Source organism: Schistocerca gregaria, chromosome 1, assembly GCF_023897955.1.
Source record: "Schistocerca gregaria isolate iqSchGreg1 chromosome 1, iqSchGreg1.2, whole genome shotgun sequence".
Classification (NCBI taxonomy): domain Eukaryota; kingdom Metazoa; phylum Arthropoda; class Insecta; order Orthoptera; family Acrididae; genus Schistocerca; species Schistocerca gregaria.
The window spans coordinates 412,559,450-412,586,150 of record NC_064920.1 but is presented as its reverse complement, the minus strand read 5'-3'; the positions used below and the strand labels follow the sequence as shown (position 1 = coordinate 412,586,150).

General features: G+C 38.6%; 1 protein-coding gene across 4 annotated transcripts in view; it reads right to left on the bottom strand.

Annotated features, from left to right (window-relative positions):
- Positions 1 to 26,701, bottom strand: part of LOC126349960 (uncharacterized) — a 104,076-nt gene that overhangs the window by 52,252 nt on the left and 25,123 nt on the right. For all 4 annotated transcript variants that reach the window (XM_050002475.1, XM_050002476.1, XM_050002473.1 and 1 more), the window contains exons 2-6: positions 25,467 to 25,532; positions 25,201 to 25,293; positions 20,257 to 20,358; positions 20,069 to 20,164; positions 689 to 797 (exon numbers count right to left, since the gene is read on the bottom strand). In XM_050002475.1, the coding sequence (XP_049858432.1) occupies positions 689 to 797; positions 20,069 to 20,164; positions 20,257 to 20,358; positions 25,201 to 25,278 (385 nt within the window). In that variant the 5' untranslated portion in view covers positions 25,279 to 25,293; positions 25,467 to 25,532. The remainder of the gene's footprint in view (positions 1 to 688; positions 798 to 20,068; positions 20,165 to 20,256; positions 20,359 to 25,200; positions 25,294 to 25,466; positions 25,533 to 26,701) is intronic.

The window sequence follows — 26,701 nt, the reverse complement described above, 5'->3', positions numbered from 1 at the left end:
GAAGACGGTGTAGTTATCTACGCCGAAACCTAGGTTAACACTAGGTGCTTTTTTCGTAATCGAGGCGGGTTTCTAGTTTTTTAATATATTAGCAACGATTGCTGACGCGCTGCGATGTTGAAGGTTCTTTCCTTGATTTTCCGAAGCCAGTTTTTGTACAGACAATTCAAAATTTCACTTACCTTCAAATTAAGTTTCAATATGATATAACAAAAAAAGACAATGTATCGTAAAAATAAGAGAACAAATATTCATTATTTAAGGTAACAGAATTTCCTTTTTATTTTAGATAAGAATTTAATAAACGTTAAGTTCAATATAGGCTAGCAGCTAAAACCATCATGCACAGTAGTATAACGCGTCTAGATGACAAGATATACGGAGTGTTGAGGCCTTTTTTTCTAGGTGGCACTGTGTGAACCCGATCCCAGACAACAATGGATTTATAATACAAAGGGCATGAGTGTTGGCAAAATTTTTCAGTTGTCTGGAAAGTAGCACAACTCACACAATAAAAGCTACCAAAACCATTTGATTCATTTAAATGAACTTTAAATATAAAAATATCGTTAAGTACAAACTGAGGTTGTGTACTTGTTGCAGTAGAGAAGCAAACTTCAGTGACTGATGTAGAAACTTAGACAGACCTAATTATCAGGTCGGTATAAAATTTGTGTATTGTACTTACCAGTAATATCGCCAATTTCACTGCATTTGTGATATGTGGCATTGATATCAGCAAACATTATTGTAGCTTGGTCCTGGATGTTGTAGCGAATGAATGGCTGAAGCACGAGCTACAAAGATTTCAAACAGTGTGAGGTACAATTTACTCAATTCTTAATGTAAGCAACAATTTTCAAATCAACTCCTTTGTGGAAATTCTTAAGCTTTCCTAAGTCTAAAGAAATATTAAGATACAATTTTTAAATCACATATAAAGCAGTCAGGTACTTATTGCCTTTACATTGCTGACCAACATTAAATAGCTGCATCAGGTATCTAACAACAGACAGCATCATGCTTTCTTGTTCCAATTGCTAAAATGAATAAAGTACACACTGATCATCATTTAGATGTCAAAACTGTTCCAAGGATGCCAAGTCGCCAACAAGCAAGCTATCTAGAAGATATGTGAATGGAACAATTGTTGCCAGCTTGTACGTAACACAATCACTGATGATGATGTAACAAGTGATACCTGATTTATAAACACCTGAGCAGGTTGTCTTTATGTGGTGTGTGGTAATTGTGACGCCCCACCCCACACCCTCTTTGCTGCAGTTCCATTTAGGCTGCATTTGGTGTACATCAGCTGTGTCAAAGTTCTATTAATTACCCTTTATTATGTAACTACTGTTTTTCTTCAGTTGAATTTTCCACATAGTTCACATAAGTGTTTGCAGTTCAAATATTTTCAGATCAGTTTTTAAATGTAGTTGTAGCACAGCCATCAAACAATTGCAATAGTAACCACACAAAAACTTAGACCAACCCAGGACATAATTTTTAAATTACTTGGAAATCTTAACAATTTACTGAAACACTAAACTTTATTTATTCAGTTGTATTTTTTACTGGTCTTGACTTCACACTACCAAACTTGTTACTGTTATTAGCAGTATAGCAAACCAACTTTTTCTTCATGTTTGCATTTTTTCACACTGCAAAAGATATTATGACGAAATTTGTGCAGTTTTATCTGGCACATCATCAAAATTCCCCCCCCCCCCCCCACCCCCCCCCCCACCCCCACCCCAGATTGAAATATCTTACAACTGAAACAAGTTATACTTCACTTCTGTTTGAGCATTCCATCTTTATTGTAATGTAAAAATTTTGGATCACATTATTTCTAACCATTTCAGATGTGCAGTCTCAAGTCTTGAAACTGGGATTGTGTCTAACAGTTGTTATTGCTGTTGTTGTGGTCTTTAGTCCAGAGACTGGTTTGATGCAGCTCTCCATGCTAATCTATCCTGTACAAGCTTCTTCATCTCCCAGAACCTACTGCAACCTACATCATTCTGAATCTGTTTAGCGTATTCATCTCTTGGTCTCCCTCTACAATTTTTACCCTCCACACTGCCCTCCAATACTAAATTGGTGATCCCTTGATGCCACAGAACATGTCCTACCAACCGATCCCTTCTTCTAGTCAAGTTGTGCCACAAATTTCTCTTCTCCCCAATTCTATTCAATACCTCCTCATTAGTTATGTGATCTACCCATATAATCTTCAGCATTCTTCCGAACACCACATTTCGAAAGCTTCTATTCTCTTGTGTCTAACAGTATGGTGTGAAAATGCAGCATCCTTCGCAGCACCTTCCAGAGCATTGTTATTCCCATCTTTGGCTTTAAAAAATCTCTTATGTTTAGTAAATCAGTAGCATTAATAGTACTCCTCTGTTTAGCTGTTTTCGCATGGTCTTTAGTATCACCCTTTCTTACCTGGGCAACAGACAATTATTCAGTAAAAAGGGTGCAATAAACATGTCCATTGTTACTGTCACTAAACAATTTCTTAAATTTGTATTTTGGTTGCAGGTTTAATATTAAACACACACCTTTCTTGCCCACATCTAAATGATGACATAAAAAATGAAGAGAGATAAAATTATCAGAAATGCGTAGACGAGTTATTTTACATACAAAAATAACATAAACACATTGTCCCTGCTGTGTTGCCAAATGATTAAATAATCTGTTGACACATGCACAGAGCTGAAAACTAGCTGAAGATAGAATGGTAAAGAAACATGGTTACATGGAAAAGAAATACCCACAAATAATAATGGCTTTCTGGCTGTAGAAAATTTATGGAACTTAGGAGACAAAATAATGGATTTCATAGTTGTGCTTGCAAAATGGTATGCATATTTTATGTAATACAATATTGAAATTGGCTGTACAAGAAAAATCTCTACACTCAGTCCCAAGTTGATTTCCAATAACCTTTAAATTACTTCTGAAACTGGCCTCGAGAGGTCACAGTGAACTCATTTCATTTATAACACTTCACCCTACTTAGTAAGTGAAGATGTGTAAAGATGGCTGGATGTGGCAGAGTACTTAAATCATTGTAATGTCACCTGCTAAAGAGTGGTGGAAAATCACATGTAAACAAAAACTGTGCACCATAAACAGAAAGACAAATATGTGAATAATGTTCCAGAATGCAAAGAAATCAGCCCAGATTGGCATACATGTCAAAGCGATGCTTCCAGAATGGGTAGGAGCACTGGCCCAAAATTGAATCTGCCCAGCAGTCAGCTTGAACACATGTTTTAGGCAGTATCCTACAGCCCACTACAGAAATGCCAGGCTGATACCTAAGTATCATCTCAGATATTTGACTCACAAACGTTTACAAAACTTTTGCTCACTTTCACATGAGTGATATTACACGCAGACAGTTACGGTACACACATTCTGTCCCAAAGGGTGGCGACTGGAAGGTCATCTGGCCACCTCTTAAATTACCCATCCAACATCTGTTATAACCAAAGAATTATTGTACAATGAATATCAAAAGAATGGCTGAGACAAGGATTAAGAACTAATATAAACTATAAAAACATGTTGCACAAATCTCAAATGCAAAACCAAATTCTGATAATTTACCGTATTTACTTGAATATAAGCCAAATTTTTTTTCCGGTTTTTGTAATCCAAACAATCGCCTGTGGCTTAGAATCGAGTGCAAAGTAAGCAGAAGTTCCAAAAAATGTTGGTAGGTGTCGCCACAACTAACTTCTGCCGTCGAATATATGTAGCACTACACAGGCATGCTTTTTAGGCACAAAGATAAATACTGGCGCCAAAACCTCTGTGTCAGTAAATAAATAAAAAAAAAAAAAAAGGTGGAAGATGAGCTTTTTTTCTCTGCCCCGAGTTTCAACCACTGCATTTTCATACATTATCCAATGAAGTAAATACAAATTCCGTATTGTTCATCTTCGAATGTAGCAGCATTTCAATGTACTACAAAAATCCGACTGGCAAGACTGTTTGGGATGTTTGTCACAAGACCACCTACAATACATATTGTAGATGGTCTTGGTTTGTCAATATGGCCAATTCTAGGTTCTGAATTTTTTCCTACCTGTGAGAAGGGGTGGTTGCTAACAGGAACTTTTATAAATTGTGAATCACATGGAGTATTCTCTTCACCATAGGAATAATACGGATATAAACATTTTGCCATGTATTCTTTCGTGTTTGCTGCTATCTCATTTAAATCCTGTCTGCCTAATAAACTACGAAACTAGAGTGAGATAACAGCAAACGTGGAAGAATATACATATCATGTCATGTTTATATTTGTATTATTCTTATGCCTAATAGTGATACAGTCAGAAATGAAGCACGGTAATTGACTAGATTTATAAATCTAAGATGACTCTAATTTCTGTGCAGACTGTAATGTACTAAAGAGGCGTCTGCAAAGATTTTCAAACGGAGAAAATTTTTCGCTAAACTCTCGTTCAGAACATCTTCTACCATACACAGTCTATTATTTGGTTCTTGTTGATCATTATCAAAGAAAGCAGCAGTGTAAGTAACAACAAATAGCAGTCTCTTGCCATTGTTTCGCCAATGAGAGAGAGAGAGCATGTAGTATCAGTGAGCACACTGTCCGTGTGTAGAATGGGAAAGACGCCAGTCTGAGTTTGACTGAGGACAGATTGTGATAGCCTGGAGGCTCAGCACGAGTACTTCGGAAACTGTTGGGTGTTTGAGAAGTGTTGTGGCAAGCGTCTTCAACATGTGATGAAATCATGTCCAGACACCATGGGATTCAGCAGCCACCCCTCATTACTGATGTTGGACATTGTAGAATGGGCAGACCAGTAAAAGAGGACAGGCAGCAAACTGTGGCAGAACTAACATCAGACTTTAATGCTGGACAGAGTACAAGTGTGCCCGAGCAAACAATGCACAGAACACTCCTAACGATGGGCCTCTGCAGCCAACGACCCACACATGTGCCAATGTTAACACCATAACATCAGCATTTATGGCTAAAATGGGCACGTGACCATCGGCACTGGTCGTTGGCACAGAGGCAGAGCATTGCATGGTCTGATGAATCCTAATACCTTCATCATCATGCCAATGGAAGGGCACAAATCAATTGTCTTCCATGGGTGCAGCTACCTGACACCAGTACAGTGGGACAGAGACAAGCAGGCGGTGGCTCCATTATGGTATTGGAGACATTCATGTGGCTATCCACGAGCCCAGAGGAGCCTGTGCAAGGCTTCATGATGACCAAGGGGTATTGCATACTAGTTGCAGACCACCTACACCCCTTTCCCAATGGCAGTGGCATTTTTCAACAAGATAATGCACCATGTCACAAGGCCAGAAATGTAATGCAGTGGTTTGAGGAGTTCCAACTGACATGCTGGCCCCCCAACTCGCCAGATCTGAACCCACTCAAATATATCAGGGAAGCCATTGAACACGGCACTAGAGCACATAAACCCCCTCCTGGAATTTACAGGAATTAGGTGACGGGTGTGCAGGTATGGTGCCAATTCCCTCCAGGAAATTACCAAGGCCTCATTGCTTCCATGCCCTGACCTGTGGTTGCTGTTATCCGTGGCAAAGGGGGACATACCAGCTATTATGTAGGTGGTTATAGTATTCTGGCTGATCACTGTACTCTGCATGGGCATCTGTGACTACTTGTTTATGGTAACCTAACCCTTTAGGCATAAAAATCGGTCTTCAAGGCTCCACAAGGAGGATGGAAGGTCAGAGTTTAATGTTCCACTGACAATGAAGTCATTAGAAGTGAAATGACACCAAAAATATTTTCATTCAATGTCCCATCGCAATCACAGTCATTAAAGATGGAGCGCAAACTTGGACCAGGGAAGGAAATTGGCCACGTGCAATAAAGCAGCTATTAAAAATGAATATTTAGCAACACGACCATACAAGATGAGGTAGAGTACAGAATAATTAAAGAAATATATAGTACAGCAAATACAGCACAATGAACCAAAAAATAAACCAAAATTCATTGGAATTCATAACAAGTAATACCACTGCCGAAAATTACAATCTGACAATGTACGTATCACTGCAAAAGTAGTAAACTAAAGCTCAAATCAAAAGTGCAGGTACTTTTAGAGAATATAGAGAATAGATTTAAGGTTTTCAAGGAGAGGAATTAACACTACCAACTGTTTAGCAAGTGTAGTAGTGACATAATGGCACAGACTGGAAAAACAAGATTATTTCTGACTGGTGCATCATTGCCTTTTGCAGCATTTGGTTCCTAAATGTGTGCTGTTGCAACAGAGGGAAAAATGAAGTTTCTGAGATTACTGTACAGCGACCTTGACACAGCCTTAAATTCAGTCTCAACTTTGAAAACTATAAATGTGTTCTATTAAACTTTTCAGCACCACTATTATGCCTGATAACTCCAGGGGAGCACAGTTAACATAATGCTCAAAAAGAGAGGTAGCAAAACTTTTTAAATATAATGGCAACAACAAAAAATCTTAAACTGAAATATCCAGGGTAGGAAACTCAACAATTATGGAACGAATAGATTGTTACTCACACATTGCGCTGCAAACAGGCACAGTGAAAACACTGTTGCACATTAAGCCTTCATAAGGAAATAAAAACATGCATTCACACAAGCAAGGACACCTCACATGTATATGACAACTATATGTCAGAAAGACAGATTAAACACCATAGCAGAGGAATTGTTCACTGCAGTTCACAAAAATATTGTCTCTACTGAGGTCAAAGTTGAGTGTGACAGTGTGAAGTTGTCTGGTCACATAAGATAGGTCTAGGTGAAACCGAGTTATTTGTTGGATGTATTTTACCAACCACTCCATTCTGCTGTGACAGTTCTAGAGTCATTCAAAGAATGTCTATGGTCTGCAGCATGTAAAAACTCAGATAATGCAATACCCGTTGTAGGTGACTTTAACCCATCGAGGTGACTATAACCTACTGCAGGGGTGGGGGAGGGGAGGGGAGGAGGGGGGGGGGGGTGAGTACAGAGGCAGGCTTGCAAAGGAGTTTTGAACACATTTTTCGTAAACTTTCTTGAGCAGCGAGTCTGGCAGCCTACAAACAACAGAAATACCTTAGACCTTGTAGCTACAAACAGGTCGGACCTTATCCATGACATCACTGCACAGACAGCGATTAGGGATCGTGATGTCATCATAGAGACTATGGTTACAAAAGTTAATAAATAAGCCAATAAACCTAGGAGAATGCTTCTGCTAGAAAGAGCAGGTAAGCAGCTGTGGACATCTCATGTAGACAATGAACTGACATCACTTAGTTGCAAAAAGACAGATGCAGAGGAATTATGGGCAAAGTTTAAACAGATCGTAAATCGTGGTCTGGAGAACTATGTGCTTATCAAGTGGATTAAGGATGGAAAAGGCCCCCGATGGTTTAAGAATGAAATTCAGAAAATGTTGAAGAAACAAAGGCTGTTGCACTCTTAGTTCAAAAGAGAATGCTCAAACGATCACAGACAAAAGTTAGCCGAGACTCCTGAATCTGTAAAAATATCTGTGCATTAAGCATACAACTATCACCATCACATCTTAACAAAAGATATAGCCAGGAATATGAGTAAATTCTATTCCTATATAAAACTGCTGAGCATGTCTTAGGCTTCGATCCAGTTACTTGTTGAATTGTCTGGAGTGACAGTTGAAAAAAACAAAATGAAAGATGTTTAAATTTCATGTTTAAGAAATCATTCACACGGGCCATTCATACCACCATACCGTTGTTAGACAATCTCACACAGTCCCATATGGAGAACATAATAATAATTATCCTGGCACTGAGAAAGCTGAAAGAGTTAAAAACAAATAAGTCATCAGGGAAACCCAATTCGGTTTTACGAAGAGTACTCTATGGCACTGGCCCCTTACTCAGCTTGCATTCGTCACAATTCTCTCACCCAGTGCAAAGCTCCAAGTGACTGGAGAAAAACATAGATGAGTCCTGTATATAATAAGGGTAAAATAACAGACCCACAAAATTACAGACCAATATCCTTAACATCAGTTTGCTGCAGAATTCTTTGACATATTCTAGGTTCAAATACAATAAATTTCCTTGATGCCAAGAAGCTTATGTCCATGAATGAATCTGCTTTCAAAAAGAATACAGGGGAAAAAAAAATCCCGGATTTACCGGTTGAAAATACACTTTCTCCCTGGTGAAAATACAGTTTTTCCGTGTTAAATAACAGTATACTTTTCCTCGTCAGTGTAAAACTTATCAATCCTTGGAATGTTTATGGTTTTATACATCGACATAGAATTTCCTGACACTTTAGAAAATGAAACTTAGGGAAAAAAAAACACATTTTGGAAAGATCTTTGATGTGCAGTAACATGTACACTGCATATTTTCGTGTTGGAAACGTATAAATTTGAATACCACCAAACACCGCATGTTACTTTCTGAAGCATTGGAATCGAGATTACAACGCGCTTTTGTAAGCCAGTCATAGCTCATGTAACGTGATCTTGCCAGCTGATGACAGCATAGGAGATGTGATGTAGTCAGCCTATAGCAAGATCATTCTTAAGTAGCGCGAACACACAAATAAGAAAAGTTAATGGTTTGAATTAATATACATAGTGTTGCTACAAGAAATGAAAAGCTTTCACATATAAGACTGGTCTCAAAGATTAATAAGCTGCAAGAGAAGCTAAGCTTCCACATATAATGTCGATCTTTCTTGCGTGTGTTACACTTTAGGATTCATCACACAAATGTGGCAGTAAAATTTTTAATAACTTCGTAAATGTCTGATCTTCTGGGCGCAAAATTCTTCTAGATGGTCATCCTCAAAGAGTTGATTTTTAAATGAGAGTCAAACGCTCTGTGATTTAAGAAATTTATCTTACATTTTTGCACATAGTTCATCTTGCGTAAAAGGAAATTTACTTTGATAGTAACGCTTTTCAAACTACCATTCGCAATATTTTTCCGTGACCCGTTAGAAATTGGTTCATTTCTGCATTGCCAAAAAGTGCCCAGATAAAAGGCGTCACTGCACTTGCGCAGCTACGATGACGCAGGAAGCCCGTATGTTCGTACGTGTAAGAAATTAAAAGATCTTGCATTATGTCATAAAAGAAAAGAGACATCAGAGGATACTTCAAGAGCATCTGAATTTCGAGAACCATTCTGAAAAGCATGATTCGGCTTAAAGTGCACATTCATATGTCCAGATTCGAATGTACATTTTCTTGAATTATCTCATGTTTGGTTCTTTATTATGGCATAATGCCATACGAGGTAGAAGATGGAAAACGTGCACTTGAAATGCAGCGAACAGTTGAAACTAGCCAACAGTGTGAAATTAAACACTTTGTTTCAAATAAATTGACTGCTCAGCAGAAGAGATTAATAAACGCCAATTCTCTTTAGCAAACCGACAAAAACAACTTCATTGTTTTGCAAGGCGACTAACGCTTGACTGTCAGAAAGGTTAAAATAAAATCTGAAAGTAATAACGTATTTTAGCCTTATGTAATTATGCGGAGTTGGAGTGTTGGAGGGAAGAGACCAAACAGCGAGGCCATCGGTTAGGGAAGGACAGGGAAGGAAGTCAGCTGTGCCCTTTCAAAGGAACCATCCCGGCATTTGCCTGGAGCAATTTAGGGCGTAATTATGCGAACGTATTTTAATTCATTTGATAGCTCCGGGCCACAGAAATCCGTTTTCTTTTCATTTAATGTGAGAGCAATAAATGAAGAGGAAACAGCAAAATCACTAAACGTAAACACATGTAAACACCCGCCTCCCCACTACAACTCAGACTGCTCTGTGCATCAGCCCCGAATTTACGATATTTCTGAACTGCGGCAATACTAGATAGAGGCACCCAGCCACACATCTGTAGCCAGAAGCGGGAGAAGGTACTACTCATACACGACTCAACTACACATGCTCAAGAGCCCACCCAGAACTGCTCAAAAGAATCTAATGTAAAGAGCTGTCACGCCATGCTCTTCGGAGGCAATTTGTTGTTAGGAAGCATTGCATAGCCTTCCTAAAGCCTTTGATTCACTTTGCTGTTGGCAGACAGTTGTATGAACACTGTGTTTTTTGTTGAATATGAGGCATTTCCTTTGCCACTTACGTAATATTTTCTTTTTTTTTCCTCTCGTTCATGTTTTGTTGCTGCAGTACTATTCTGCAGATGCGGGATACAGTAATATCCTTTGTTGGAGTATTGGTTCTTACCTCTCAAAATCACAAAAATTTAACTGAAAACTAAAACAATGAAAAATTCCCGGATTTCTAAAAAATTCCCGGGTTTTTCCCGGTTTTCTCCCGGATGAAAAAATTCCCGGGTTTTTCCCACATCTCCCGGTAGTCCCGGGTCGTGTACACCCTGAGAATAGCTCTTGTAAAACTAGCTTGCCCTTTGCTCATGTAATATACTGCAAACTATGGATAAAGGGCAACAGGCAAATTCCATATTCCTAGGTTTCCGAAAAGCATTTGACATGGTGCCCCACTGCAGACTCTTAAAGAAGGTACGAGCATATGGAATAGGTTCCCGGATAATTGAGGGACTCAAAGACTTCTTATGAAATAGAACCCAGTATGTTTCCCTGGAAGCCAAGTGTACATCAGAGACAAGGATTTCTCCAAGAGTGCCCCAGGGAAGTGTGATAGGGCCACTATTATTTTCCGTAGACATAAATGATGTGATGGGCAGGATGGGCAGCAATCTGCTCCTGTTTGTTGATGATGCTGTGGTGTATGGGAAGGTGTCGAAGTTGAGTGACAACAGGAGGATATAAAATAACTTAGACAAAATTTGTTGTTGGTGTGATGAATGGTAGCTTGCTCTAAATGTAGAAAATGTAAGTTAATGCAGATGAGTAGAAAAAAAAACAAAACCGCAATGTTCGGATACAGCATTAATAGTGTCCTGCTGACACAGTCATGCTGTTTAAATATCTGGATGTATGAAATGGAACATGCATGTGAGGACTGTGATGGAGAAGGTGATTGTTGACTTCAATTTATTGAGCAAATTTTGGGGAAGTATGATTCATCTGTAAAGAAGACCACATATAGGAAGCTAGTGCAACCTATTCTTGAGTGCTGCTCCAGTGTTTGGGATCTGTGCCAGGTCAGGTTAAAGGAAGACATCTATAGCTGCTCAGGCCAGACTGCAAGGTAGGAATGTGATACACTGACCTTTATGAGTGCAGCCAAGCAAACAAGTAAACTAAGCAGTTCCCATTCACTTGCCTGCTATTTTTTTTATTATTCTTTAGAATCAGCTGTATTGGATTTATCATCACACCTTTTTTGGATAGCTTAAAAAACAATTTCTTGCATGTAAATGAAGTTGTTGATAACTGAATTCTGTTCAACAATGCACCATTTGATGTAGCATCAACTATTATTAAATACTCTAATCCAGAACATTAGTGAACAACACTGTAAATGTCCACAGCCTTGAATGCATGTTGCTTCTCCCCCCCCCCCCCCCCCCCCAGAGAAAATAAATAAAATGCTGTTAATTGTCTGATCATTAGTTCATTGCAGTGAGAAAACATTCAAATCTGTAAATGTTCAGCTGAATTGAGCCCAGGCTTCTGGCTAAATTAGCAAGAGTGGGGTGATGTCTGTATCTTACAAAGTTTGCGGACCTGAATCTAGAAATTTGAGGGAATACCACTTCAACTTGTGTCATTGATTAAAGAAGAAGAAGCAAAAGAAGAAAAGCAGCATAAATTGGAGTTGTACCACCAATAACACAATTTGTTGAAAAAGTAGTCTGACAAGTGGGACTGAGACCAAGTCCCAAAATGATAAGTAAAATGAAGAGATAGGAAACTGGATGTTACCTGATTCTGGCGTCTTAGTCATGAAATAAGGTAGAGGAAAGGAGCGAAAGTCAACCACGTGAACATACTTTGTCCACTATTATATTCCACACATTTCCACATTATTCCTGTCATTATTCTTGTTCATTGTACATCCCTGCCAACTGAGAGTTTGAGTTAAACAGCCTTTCTCTACTACACCAATGAGTGAAAATTGGAATCAATAAACTCATATAAACACCTGGGTGTAATAAATTTTGGGGATAAGATTGTACTGATCTCATATGCACAGTTATAGGGAAAGCAGGTGGCAGATGTCAATTTACTGGCAGGATATAAGGAAGTTCAGTCAGTCTACAAAGGAGACTGCTTACACAAAACTTTTCAATCCATCATAGAATACTGCCCCAAATGTGTGGGGCCAATAAGAAATTGAACTCACAGGGAATATTGACTGTATACAAGCTGCAGCATGAACAGTCACTAGTTTATTTATCTCAAGGGAGAGTGCACCAGAAATGCTGAAAAACCAGAACTGGCTAATGCTTAAAGAAAAAAGTCAACTACCTCAAAAAAGACTACAAACATAGAGACTTCAAAAATTACATTAGACATGTCATCCCACACTACGACCATTGCACAATAGTGGCACACTGTCAGAAGAGAGTACATATTCCTGATTTCCTGCAGACACAAATCTTCTGTGGTACAGGTACCAGATGTGCATTACAGTGTGTGACTGAAATGTCATGGCAACTGAAAGATATTCCTTTTGAAGTATGCAGGACAGTACAATTGTAGGTGGCAAAATGTCTAATCTGCACACAGATTCACAGTAAAATTCTGACAGTATCTGGACCAAATGCAATGTCGCATCCAGTGAGGCCATGCTGATGTAGGTGATACTGATCGAGAAGATAAGATATTGCACCATTTGATTTCCATCTTTCTGGCAAGATGAAAGAACATCTGGGGAGAAAGATATTTTCCAGCAATGAAGACATTCTCACAGTGGTTCTCATAAGGCTCCGTGACCAATGAGCACATTTCTATCGGCGAGGAGTTTAACAATTGGTAAAACATTCGAACTGTTGCTTACAGAGACTTGCTAACTACGCTGACAAAGAGTGTTATGCATCTGCGTCTTGTTGGCTGAAAGCTCACTTTCTGACAGTCTTTTCGTTATGCCTACCTGCAAATCAGCATCTCTGCTATATGGTGAATAGCAACTATACTATCCTTTTCCTAATATTGTTACATTTCATCCTGGATTTGCCATTGTTCAGTAGTTTAGAATTTATATTTGCAATGAAAAATGGATTTTATGTTGAGCATGTAGTAGAAATAAGAAAATATGCATGACTTGAACGAGTGATTACCAGTGTTGAATGCTGCTCATTTTTTTCCGTCTTTATGTATTTTACATTTCATGGAAATGGTAGTAGAATATGCACCTCTGTCTGGAAATCTGCAGAGGCAAGGGAATCAAACATAAGACCCCTACACCACAGGTGTACATTCTACCAGAGAGCCACACTGCCTTGATAAAAATCAACTTTACTTTAGGGTATTAAAAATATAGGAAAACTTCAAATCTTATTTTCTCAAGAATTTTTGGGAGTTGCATTGATCTGCATAAGTGGCATAAGTACCTGCCCTCCGCGGACGAACTTCCCCAAATGGGGGTCTCCTGGCCCCAATGCCGTACGCTCATTTCCATTTCTGATCAAAATGTACCATAAATATAAATAATTACAAAAATCTGAGTGCTGTGTGGGCTCCTTACATGTCAAATGCTTTTTGGAAATCAAGAAATACTGCACTTCGCGATTTTTTTGATGCGTAGCATTCGGGACGTCCTGTGAGTTGAATTTCATATGATAAGTGTTTTAGGAACCCATGCTGATTTGCTGATTGGTATAGAGGAGGTCATTATGTTTGATATATCTCGTGTGTGTGTGTGTGTGTGTGTGTGTGTGTGTGTGTGTGTGTGTGTGTGTGTGTGGTTTAGAGATCTTATGGGCACCCAACGGTGAGGTTATCAGCGCCCTAACAATGATTAAAATAAATGAATGTGGATAAGAACGAAAACTGTTGTACACGCTTGCACACGAAATGACCACATAATTACTCTATCGCACAGGCACTTACACATGCACTAAAACCAATGAGGAGGCAAGATAGCTAATCAAGAAATTAAAACAGAGGGGAAAAAAAACACAGAAGAGCTAAAAGAACAGCACAGGGAAATGTAACTGGCTGACCACTTACAAAAAACTTGGGTGAGCCAGCCACCCTGTTGACACATTAAAAACATCTCCCCAAAATCTTGTCAAAAACGTGGGACAATTCACAAAACTTTAAAACGCAAATCACATTCGTTTGATCATTGCATTAAATTGACTGCAGATCTGCTGGCAAATCTGCCGCAGTCCACTGGTCAGCAAATAAAATGCAGTCCAATAAAATGTGGTGCACCGTGATCTGCATGCCACAAGCACCACACCTCGGAGGGTGCTCTCGCTGGAGTAAAAATCCATGTGTCGTAGGGCTGTGGCCGATGCAAAGATCAGTAAAGAGGACCTCATCCCGTCTACGTGGCTGGAAGGGAGTACGCAACAGCCGAGTTGTGTGCTTCACGACATGGAGCTTGTTGTCTGTCACTTCCAGCCACTCATGTTCCCAGCAACACAGGACTTTATACCGCAATAGCGAGGTGAGGGCATGCAGGGGGATAGCACACTGAAAGACCTGACGGTCAAGACAGGCCTCCTTGGCTGCTCGATCAGCCCTTTCATTCCTCAGAATTCCCATGTGATATACCTCATTATCCTCATTTAGTTATCTAGTCTATACCAGAATAAGGCCACAAATGTTATTCTGTAGGGGGTACTTCCATACCAAGAAAGGGAACTTGATTTGTACGTTCTGTATAATCATGCAAGAGATACGAAATATGAAACAATGTGATACTGTCACAGGCTGAATTAATACCGTAGCTATGTGACCCCCCCCCCCCTCTCTCTCTCTCTCTCTCTCTCTCTCTCTCTCTCTCTCTCTCTCTCTCTCTCTGTGTGTGTGTGTGTGTGTGTGTGTGTGTGTGTGTCTAGCTCTAGTACAACCAATAACAACAAAAGACATGATACACTGTTCGGAGGCTTGAGAAGTACAGGTGTAGATGACTCTTTCCCCCCCTCCCCCCGGACACTGCTATCACTCAATGAAAAATGAAGTAGGGGGGAAATCTCAAAAGAGCATTTTTATCGTTTAAAGCATGAGTGTCCTTATAATTCATTTTTATCTGGCAGCCAAATGAGACCTCAAGAGATATAAACAGTTTCATGCTTTGGAAAAGTATCTATATTAATGTGATACACTACATAATAATCCAGCTGTACAATACCTAACACTGTGACAAACTGAAAGAAAATTTATGTTCTGCTCATGTCGATTCTACAGGAAATTATTTATCACACAAGCACATAAATATTTCGATGGACATTGAATACAGCTTCAAATGATTGAAAGCAAACTGGCATGCATCATAAATATGTTGCAATTTGAGATACTGTCCAGAGTTTAAAAAACGCAGGTTGGATGAAAGTACTAATTTTCCCCACTGTGACAACAAAACTTTCAGTATAAAGAGAAAAGAAGTAAGAGCTACAGACACCTCTACTCAGTGTATTCTCTAAGGAAACATCTGATGCCTGAAAATTGCAATGATTGAGGTACATTGGTAGATATAATTTTGAAAAGTTTCTTGAAATTTCATTACAGAAGGACCTCCTGTCAGACAACTATAATATTTGCTAGTAACATTGGTGACAATTTTTAAGCGAATAATAATTGTCTCAGACAAGCTGGTTGTGTAGTTTAATAAATAGAGTATTTACCTGTGAGAGGGGAGTGGGCCAACCTGGACTGAATCCAAGAGTCTGAAATACCTCTATGTCTAGTATAATAAGTGTGGTTTACAGGCAGTTTCTCAAATCAATGTGGGCAAATACAGTACTGCTTACCCAAGTCCATCTCAAAAATACAACACATAAACAGATCAAAAATGAAAAGATATCACAACAACATGATATGCAAGCAGATGGTGTGTAGACAATATTCAAGATATCACTCAGAGCAGAAAAATAGGAAGATAAAGGCTTGACACCATGTCATGGTGAAGTCATTAAAGACCAAGCACAAGCTCAGACTGTGGAAGAAAATCTGTTATGTCTGATTAGGGAGAAGAACGTAATTTGTATGCACAGCTTCAATTATTTCATTCGTGTTTATGTGCCCATCTACTGCTCAAAACCAACCTCCTCTGTATTGTAAGTAGTTACCATTAATAATTCTATTGTTGTACTGGAACACCCACTTGTCCAGTACTGTACTATCAGTGAACCTATAGTCTTAGGACAAATTAGGTGTATGTGCTCTAGGTAAAATGCAGTATTCCAGTGGTGTTTTAAGATGTCTGGAACATCTTATTAGATTTGAATATACTGTCAGTAGATCGGAACAAAACAAGCGAGAAATATCACACTTTTCTGATGAAGGAGATTACGGAAACAAGCCATTGTTGTGATGGAAGTGACATCCTAATGTGTGTATACATTTAAGTGTACTATGCAAGATAAATTCAGAATGGTCTGAAAGATTCAATACTAACTACTTCTGAGGACAGTCTCATAATTTGCAGGTTGTGACGTGTGTTCATTATACTACTTCAAAACAAGTATTCCATAATTATTATTTTTAATAATCTTAGTACCATGGGATCTGTTTATATTACAGGTATTTTCAGCAGTCATTTGAGGCAGTTATAAAACACAGCCTGCCCCCATGAACCATGGACCTTGCCGTTGGTGGGGACGCTTGCATGCCTCAGCGATACAGATAGCCGTACCGTAGGTGCAAGCACAATGGAGAGGTATCTGTTGAGAGGCCAGACAAACGTGTGGTTCCTGAAGAGGGGCAGCAGCCTTTTCAGTAGTTGCAGGGGCAACAGTCTGGATGATTGACTGATCTGGCCTTGTAACACTAACCAAAACGGCCTTGCTGTGCTGGTACTGCGAACGGCTGAAAGCAAGGGGAAACTACGGCCATAATTTTTCCCGAGGGCATGCAGCTTTACTGTATGATTAAATGATGATGGCGCCCTCTTGGGTAAAATATTCTGGAAGTAAAATAGTCCCCCATTCGGATCTCCAGGTGGGGACTACTCAAGAGGATGTCGTTATCAGGAGAAAGAAAACTGGCGTTCTACGGATCGGAGCATGGAATGTCAGATCCCTTAATCGGGCAGGTAGGTTAGAAAATTTAAAAAGGGAAATGGATAGGTTAAAGTTAGATATAGTGGGAATTAGTGAAGTTCGGTGGCAGGAGGAACAAGAGTTCTGGTCAGGTGACTACAGGGTTATCAACACAAAATCAAATAGGGGTAATGCAGGAGTAGGTTTAATAATGAATAGGAAAATAGGAATGCGGGTAAGCTACTACAAACAGCACAGTGAACACATTATTGTGGCCAAGATAGATACGAAGCCCACACCTACTACAGTAGTACAAGTTTATATGCCAACTAGATCTGCAGATAAGGAAGAAATTGAAGAAATGTATGATCAGATAAAAGAAATTATTCAGATAGTGAAGGGAGATTAAAATTTAATAGTCATGGGTGACTGGAATTCGAGTGTAGGAAAAGGGAGAGAAGGAAATGTAGTAGGTGGATATGGATTGGGGCTAAGAAATGAAAGAGGAAGCCGCCTGGTAGAATTTTGCACAGAGCATAACTTAGTCATAGTTAACACTTGGTTTAAGAATCATGAAAGAAGGTTGTATACATGGAAGAACCCTGGAGATACTAAAAGGTATCAGATAGATTATATAATGGTAAGACAGAGATTTAGGAACCAGGTTTTAAATTGTAAGACATTTCCAGGGGCAGATGTGGACTCTGACCACAATCTATTGGTTATGACCTGTAGATTAAAACTGAAGAAACTGCAAAAAGGTGGGAATTTAAGGAGATGGGACCTAGATAAACTGAAAGAACCAGAGGTTGTACAGAGTTTCAGGGAGAGCATAAGGGAACAATTGTTAGGAATGGGGGAAATAAATACAGTAGAAGAAGAATGGGTAGCTTTGAGGGATGAAGTAGTGAAGGCAGCAGAGGATCAAGTAGGTAAAAAGACAAGGGCTAGTAGAAATCCTTGGGTAACAGAAGAAATACTGAATTTAATTGATGAAAGGAGAAAATACAAAAATGCAGTAAATGAAGCAGGCAAAAAGGAATACAAACGTCTCAAAAATGAGATCGACAGGAAGTGCAAAATGGCTAAACAGGAATGGCTAGAGGACAAATGTAAGGATGTAGAAGCTTATCTCACTAGGGGTAAGATAGATACTGCCTACAGGAAAATTAAAGAGACCTTTGGAGAGAAGAGAACCACGTGTATGAATATCAAGAGCTCAGATGGCAACCCAGTTCTAAGCAAAGAAGGGAAGGCAGAAAGGTGGAAGGAGTATATAGAAGGTTTATACAAGGGTGATGTACTTGAGGACAATATTATGGAAATGGAAGAGGATGTAGATGAAGACGAAATGGGAGATACGATACTGCGTGAAGAGTTTGACAGAGCACTGAAAGACCTGAGTCGAAACAAGGCCCCCGGAGTAGACAACATTCCATTAGAACTACTGACGGCCTTGGGACAACCAGTCCTGAGAAAACTCTACTAGCTGGTGAGCAAGATGTATGAGACAGGCGAAATACCCTCAGACTTCAAGAGGAATATAATAATTCTAATCCCAAAGAAAGCAGGTGCTGACAGATGTGAAAATTACCGAACTATCAGTTTAATTAGCCATGGCTGCAAAATACAATTCTTTACAGACGAATGGAGAAACTGGTAGATGCAGACTTCGGGGAGGATCAGTTTGGATTCCGTCGAAATGTTGAAACACGTGAGGCAATACTGACCTTACGACTTATCTTAGAAGAAAGATTAAGAAAAGGCAAACCTACGTTTCTAGCATTTGTAGACTTAGAGAAAGCTTTTGACAATGTTGAGTGGAATACTCTTTTTCAAATTCTAAAGGTGGCAGGGGTAAAATATAGGGAGCGAAAGGCTATTTACAATTTGTACAGAAACCAGATGGCAGTTATAAGAGTCGAGGGACATGAAAGGGAAGCAGTGGTTGGGAAGGGAGTGATACAGGGTTGTAGTCTCTCCCCGATGTTATTCAATCTGTATATTGAGCAAGCAGTAAAGGAAACAAAAGAAAAATTTGGAGTAGGTATTAAAATCCATGGAGAAGAAATAAAAACTTTGAGGTTCGCCAATGACATCGTAATTCTGTCAGCGACAGCAAAGGACTTGGAAGAGCAGTTGAATGCAATGGATAGTGTCTTGAAAGGAGGATATAAGATGAACATCAACAAAAGCAAAACGAGGATAATGGAATGTAGTCGAATTACGTCAGGTGATGCTGAGGGAATTAGATTAGGAAATGAGACACTTAAAGTAGTAAATGAGTTTTGCTATTTGGGGAGCAAAATAACTGATGATGATCGAAGTAGAGAGGATATAAAATGTAGACTGGCAATGGCAAGGAAAGCGTTTCTGAAGAAGAGAAATTTGTTAATGTCGAGTATAGATTTAAGTGTCAGGAAGTCGTTTCTGAAAGTATTTGTATGGAGTGTAGCCATGTATGGAACTGAAACATGGACAATAAATAGTTTAGACAAGAAGAGAATAGAAGCTTTCGAAATGTGGTGCTACAGAAGAATGCTGAAGATTAGATGGGTAGATCACATAACTAATGAGGAAGTATTGAATAGGATTGGGGAGAAGAGAAGTTTGTGTCACAACTTGACCAGAAGAAGGGATCGGTTGGTAGGACATGTTCTGAGGCATCAAGGGATCACCAATTTAGTATTGGAGGGCAGCGTAGAGGGTAAAAATCGTAGAGGGAGACCAAGAGAGGACTACACTAATCAGATTCAGAAGGATGTGGGTTGCAGTGGGTTCTGGGAGATGAAGAAGTTGGCACAGGATAGAGTAGCATGGAGAGCTGCATCAAACCAGTCTCAGGACTGAAGACCACAACAACAACAACATAAAACACAGCCCTTCATTCTTCAGTTGGATGTAAATGTCAATGAAAAAATTTATTTGCTGGAAACTCACCTTCCCCATACGTGTTTTATTTGTACTGCTCAGATCATACAGATGATGATTGTCGACATCAGCAACATCAATCACTGCATGTTCCTTTGATAATGCCTGAAAATCAAAGTTGTCCAATTGCTCCAATAATTAAAATTATTTTTGGGATAATCAATATTTTATTGTGACTTGTGTTTCAGTAGTGTTACCTTGCTGTCAATAACAACTGAACATGCTTCAGAATCTCTGCCAATACGATTCTCTCCTTTGTATATTGGGTAACTCTTGCCACCAATTTCCAAACTTCCAAACTGAAACCCAACAAAGCATTACTCCAATAAAATTGTTAATAATAATAATAATAATAATAATAATAATAATAATAATAATAATAATACAAGAATATAATTTGGAATAAGCAGCTATAGAAAACAGGATACATAAAATGGGAAGAGCATATGGTGTAACTGAAGACCTTTACAATAAAAAGTGCCTATCTAACAGTGGAAAAAAGACATTAGAACAAAGTAGCAAAACCAGAACATCAATAAGACAAGCTAATGCCCAGTATTAGACTATAATCTAGATAAATTAGAAACAGTAGAAAGGTGAATCATTAGAAAAATTTTAGGCCCATGAAAACTATGGAAGATTGGAAATTATGAAGTAATGACAAAATTTACCAAAACATAAAAATATCAGAAGCAATGAGAAAAAGCAGACTGATGATTCTTGCACATTTATATAGAATGCAACAGTCAATTAACCAAAATATTTTTCAGGTATTTGTGGGATAACAAATCAACAAGTCGTACATGTGAAGGAAAAAAGGATTAAAAATTATGAAATCTGAAGACACAACCAACATGTGTGGAAATGTGGATTCCAAGATAGGAAAGTGAAAAAAATGATCTCAAGTAATAGGAAAGTGAAAAAAAAATTATCTCAAGTAATCAGAAAACAGGAAGAAAAACTATAGTGAACAGATGAAAGAGTACTGGAAGAAAAGAACAAAGAATAAGGAATGTAAACTAGTACCTGGTCTTTAGTTGACTCATCCAAAAAAAGGAAAGAAAGAAATAAGAATAACAATAGTAATAATAACAAAAGTTGAAACTGATGATACTAAGATCATGCAGGCTTTGTTCTGTTCAAAGGACATTTGTTGTGAGTAATGATACAGTTGGTAGCTTAAAGGTACATGGCACCTTCGTATATCAACTTGTTTAAATGTCAACAACCAAAATAATTCCTAAACAAACAAGATACTCGTACGGTTCAGGTTCACTGGTGGTCTTCAGATTTAGCCCAAGGGCCAAGGCATTCTATTGTCATTCTTTTACAGCCATAACACCTTTTCGATAAATGTCTAGAATATAGCACCAGTGGGTACTTACATTCTTTGTGCAGGAATGCTGTCAGGTATGATGGGAACAGAAGAATGTGTGTCAGCCATTTGTGTTACATAGCCAATGATAGAGCAGCAGGCAGAGTACGTGTTTCGAAGTAATACATTCAGAAGAAAGGATGAAACACTACTGTAAACAAGGATTACAAATGCTATTGCTCTTTATTTGAGTCACAGTTATTTGAACTGTGGTAGTATCTGCAAAACAAAGACAGTGTCGCAACCAATGATATATTCGAAAAAGGAAAGAAATATTTCTCTGCTCTGTGTTGTTACACAATTGATCAGCACGAGCACACTGAACAATGGATAAATGTTTTTGAATTAAATCATGGAAGAAGGTATGTGGATCAATGTTTATTAATATATAAAATCTGCAACCCTATTGTCAGTAAGCATTGAGCCCCCTACCTTCTTCCACGGTTGAATGAAAAAAAATTGATCCACTTACTTAAAGTAGTGGCTTTTGCGGCAATTCCAGTTGATTCCATCCCCACAAACCTTTGACTTTTTAAGAGTCATTTCACCACCACATTTGATAAATTTTCATGTCTTTGCAATTAATCCATGAAACATGCACTAACGGAAAAAGTTGATGTGCAGAACTAAATTATATAAATCAGTCCACTTTGTAGTACTCACTGCCATAATCCCTAAATATTTCTCTCCTAAGTCACTAATACACAGAAAAATAACAAACAAGACAATGATTTCAATTTTGGTGCTAGAAATATATTGCCTCTATTTTGGTTATGTCAAAGGATCATCCCACTGGCTACATGAAACAGATGCACTGCCAATTTATGAGCAGTAGATAAGCACAGCTCTGACTGCCACCGGCTCTGAACTAGACTTTAACCCACTTTTCCTCCTCTTTGTTTCACCTGGTCCCCATCAGTACAGTGTGTCACTTGTTAAGACACTGAGCATCACTACTCTGATGTGTAAAAAAACATAATCCAACCACCAACAGTATCTAAACTTCAATGGCATTCAGCAGTACCCATCCCTTCTGCATCAAAATCTCTCACAGAAAGGTGCTACTCCTCCAAATCTTGCCCACAAACAAATCTCATACGTCACATCCTCTTATGCTTTTAATGCTCCAACTACTAATATTCAGATGCAAAAGAGCACCCCATTTTATTATCCCTATTACAAGCCTATTCTACACCATCAAAGTTAGTGCCAGTAGTTTGTAGTATATCCACTTCACAGCAACTTCTGCACAGCCCTTTACACTAGCAGGCCACCAACCATCCATCTAAATGCATGGACACTGCCAAAATGTGGCCAATACTGAACTTGACAGTGCCAGACCAGGAACACAATGAGTGAATTATTTACTCAACTAACTGCAGTTTGTTAACTTCCAGCCCCCACTACTCCTGATCCCACTGATGAATGATCCTGACACCCAATAGCTACTGGACTTCCTAACAAGAGGAACATTATACCACACAATTCTTAACTGGTTGTGCGATTTCAGTCACCCGAATTTCTGCTATATTTGCACCCACCAAAATAATATTTCATTTCTCTGGATTATTTGGGCTTGCCTATCAACTGGATACTTGTGAGGCAATGAGAAGACCATATAGGAAGTATGAGGAATTCACTGACTCAATTATAAATCATCTGCTCTAGTGCCCTCAAGATCAAAAATAGTTCTACACTGAACACAGTATTGCTGTGGAAGTGGCTCTTGAGAACACTTTCAGGATATACTACAAAGGAGCCAATAGAGTTCTCTTTCTTAGGGCAATCATTACAAATTACAACAGATTTGCGGTGTTCTGATACAATTTTGTAAAACTTGGACTTAAAAACTTGATCAGGGGGACAATTCTTTCTGTAAACTATTAATTACTAAATAATTCTGAGCCTTCATATCAAATATGATGGTGAATGACATCATATTCAGTTACATACAGCACAACCATCTGCACTTGGTGCCACCAGTTTCTGCTTAGTGCAAATACCAAATGGCCTCGCTGCTCATGATTGATCCATGAATGACTGCTCCACCCTAATCTCAGCGCACAGACTGGGAAACAGTTTAGTCACATTATCCTGTTGGAAGCCTACACCCATCTAGGCAAACAGCACCAATGATGTAATGACATAACACTCAAGCAGTTTATATGTCCCCTAATTCTGATTCATTTTGTAGGAAGTACTAGAAATTAGTTATATGTGGTGCAAGAAAAAGGATGTTGGTAGATCTCCTCAATTCATACGATCTGATGCAAACTGTTTCCCCCCCCCCCCCCCCCCCCCCCAACTAGGTTGCAAGGGAACAGTTGCACAGCCATAGGCGACATTTTTATTCATTCTTCATCAGAGCTGCTTTCCATTAGAACATTCTGAACGGGGTACTAGCAGTAACAGGCAGCCCAGGTGGCTGACTAGTAGTATAAGGATATCATGTAGAACAAAGTGGGAATTATATCAAATTGTTAGAAGTAGTCACAACAAACAGTATTGTAAAGTGCTTAAAAATGTTATTACGAAGGCAAAGAGTATGTGGTATGCAAATAAAATACCTAATCCACAGGATAAAATTAAAACCATATGGTCAGTTGTAAAGGAAGTGTCTGGTCAGCAGCACTTGACATTTTAATTTCACAGAATAGGCATATGATTAGTGAAACTTAACAGTTTAAATTTCTAGGTTTTCAGATGGATAGTAAATTTTCATGGAAAGTCCACGTTCAGGATCTTGTTCAAATACTTAGTGTTGCCATTTTTACTATTTGAATGGTATCTGAAGTGAATGATCGTTCGACACAGAAATTAGTCTACTTTGCTTATTTTCATTCGCTTGTGTCATACGGTATTATGTTTTGGACTAACTCTACCCATTCTAAAAGGATATTTTTGACTCAGAAATAGGTGATTCGGGCAATAAGTGGTGTAAGTTCACCTCTTGTCGACCCGTTAACAAGTCTGGGTATTTTGACACTGGCTTCTCAATATATATATTTCTTACTGTCATTTCTTATTACCAATATTTAGCTTACTGTCATTTCTTGACAACAATATTAGCTTATTCCCAAGAACAAGCAGCTTTCATCCAGTTAATACTCGGCAGAAATCAAACCTACACTTGGATCAGACTTCCTTAACTATTGTGCAGAAATGTGTGCAGTATACTGCCACATCCATCTTCAATAAGCTACGACTTGAATTCAGAAATCTTAGCAGTAATCCATGTGCTTTCAAATCAAAACTGAAGAGTTTCCTCTTGCGTCACACTTTCTATTCTGTTGAGGACTTCCTTGAAAAATTAAGCTGATTCTTGTTGTATTGCTGATTGCGTTTACTTAAACTTCTGGATTGACTTTTTTCGGGTTAATAAACATTTTATTTTTATCTGTTATTACTTTTATGTTGTAATTTCGTGTACTGGAGCATTCTATGACCTTGGAGATTTGTTGGTCCTACGGAACTTGATGTGTAAATAAAATAAAATTAAAAAATATCCCCAAAAGCTCAATTTGTGGACCTGCCAGACATTATTATTCTTCCAAGTAGTGCCTTAGACCCTTTCAAGATTGAAGAATATATTATTCTCCCATTGTGATACAATTTTAAGTTAAGCTATTTTTTTTTTTTTTTTTTTTACTGTGACAAACAAATATACATAAGTAAGCAGTAATCTTTATTTTTCTGTGAATTAAAAATAAAAGATCACTGAAGCAACAATAGGAGCACTAATAACCAATAATCTGGCATTTCATACCTGTATTTTTTTGTCATCTTTGGTCTCTTTCAGCTCTTCAAATGCGAGATCATCCAAAATTTGAGTGCAGTCCATCATGTCTCTTACGTCGGGCTGCAAATTTCAATAAACTTAATATTTTGCTTTAATCAATAATTTCATTCAAATAAAATAAATAAATACCACAAAAATTTACTTAGTAAAAATAATTTATGTAACAATTTGAAAAAATTATAAATTAGTTGTACAACTGCATACTTCAGTAAACATAATGATGCATACAATACCTTTTTATCAAAAGAGTCTGAGTTATGTGGAGTTCTGTGAGTGTTAATCCTTGAATAGCTGGTTACCTGTAACAAACAAAAAGGATGTGCTTCTGGTACATAATCATATATCGAACAATATGTTATAATCCTGTAATAACTTCATATGGACTTGAAGTTAAAAACCTTTAAATCAGAATCTGGAAATAATGTTTAATGCTTCATAATAGGTGAGCTAATCTCATGGCTCAGAGATTGTGATAAGTACCTGTCACTATCACCTTAAAATGTGGACTGTTCAACAGGCAGAACTAAGATTTCATAGTTACAAAAGTGCATATGTGAGGTTCAGAAGATCACACACATTTCAATGTGGGATTGTCAACGAGCACCTGCTTGAATCGTCAACCATTTGTAAATCTTTCCTACAGCCTTTGGCTGCCTATTAATCAGTCACTAGTAGCTGAACAGCTTTGGACCATAGTGCTGTTTTTCCACCCACAGCCAACCATAGCAATCAAACAATAATAATGTGTGCAACAGCAGTGTAGAAGCTGTTATGCACACTATCTGATGCTGTTACTTATTAATGGGCATTAATATGGGGTGCATGAAGCCTTCGTCTTTGCGACAGTTTGAGGTCTGTTAGGGACATTTTCAGTGAGGTGTCTGAATGTCTGAGGACAAATGGCAGCTCATTCTTCCTCAAGTGCCAAAACCAGACACTGTAGGATGCTGGGGTCTGGAGCGAACTTGACGTTCTAGGTCATCCCAAAAGTGTTCCATTGGCGCCATGTCAGAAATCTGGGCTGCCAGTCCATTTCAGGAATGTTACTGTTACAAACCATTGCCTCACAGACACTGCTCTATGGCAGGATGTGTTGTCATGCCAATAAAGACAATCATTGTCTCTGAACTACTCCTCCCTTCTGCATTTACCGTTTTATTAAGCACAATAAGGAAACCACATCATAACTATGAATAACACTCCCACACTGTAACAATACCTCCACCGTACTTCACTGATGGCAGTTAAGTCCTCCAGGCATCTGCCAAACCCTTCCACCAGATTGCCACAGGGTACAGTGTGAATCATCACCTCAATTCACACGTTTTCAGTTGTTCGCTGCCCATCGGCAACACTCTTTAACATAACCTCAAACTTCACTTAGCATTTACAACAAAAATCTGTGGCTTTCGAGCGGCTGCTCGGCCATTTTACACCTTTCTTCTGAACTCCGTATGCACAATCACTG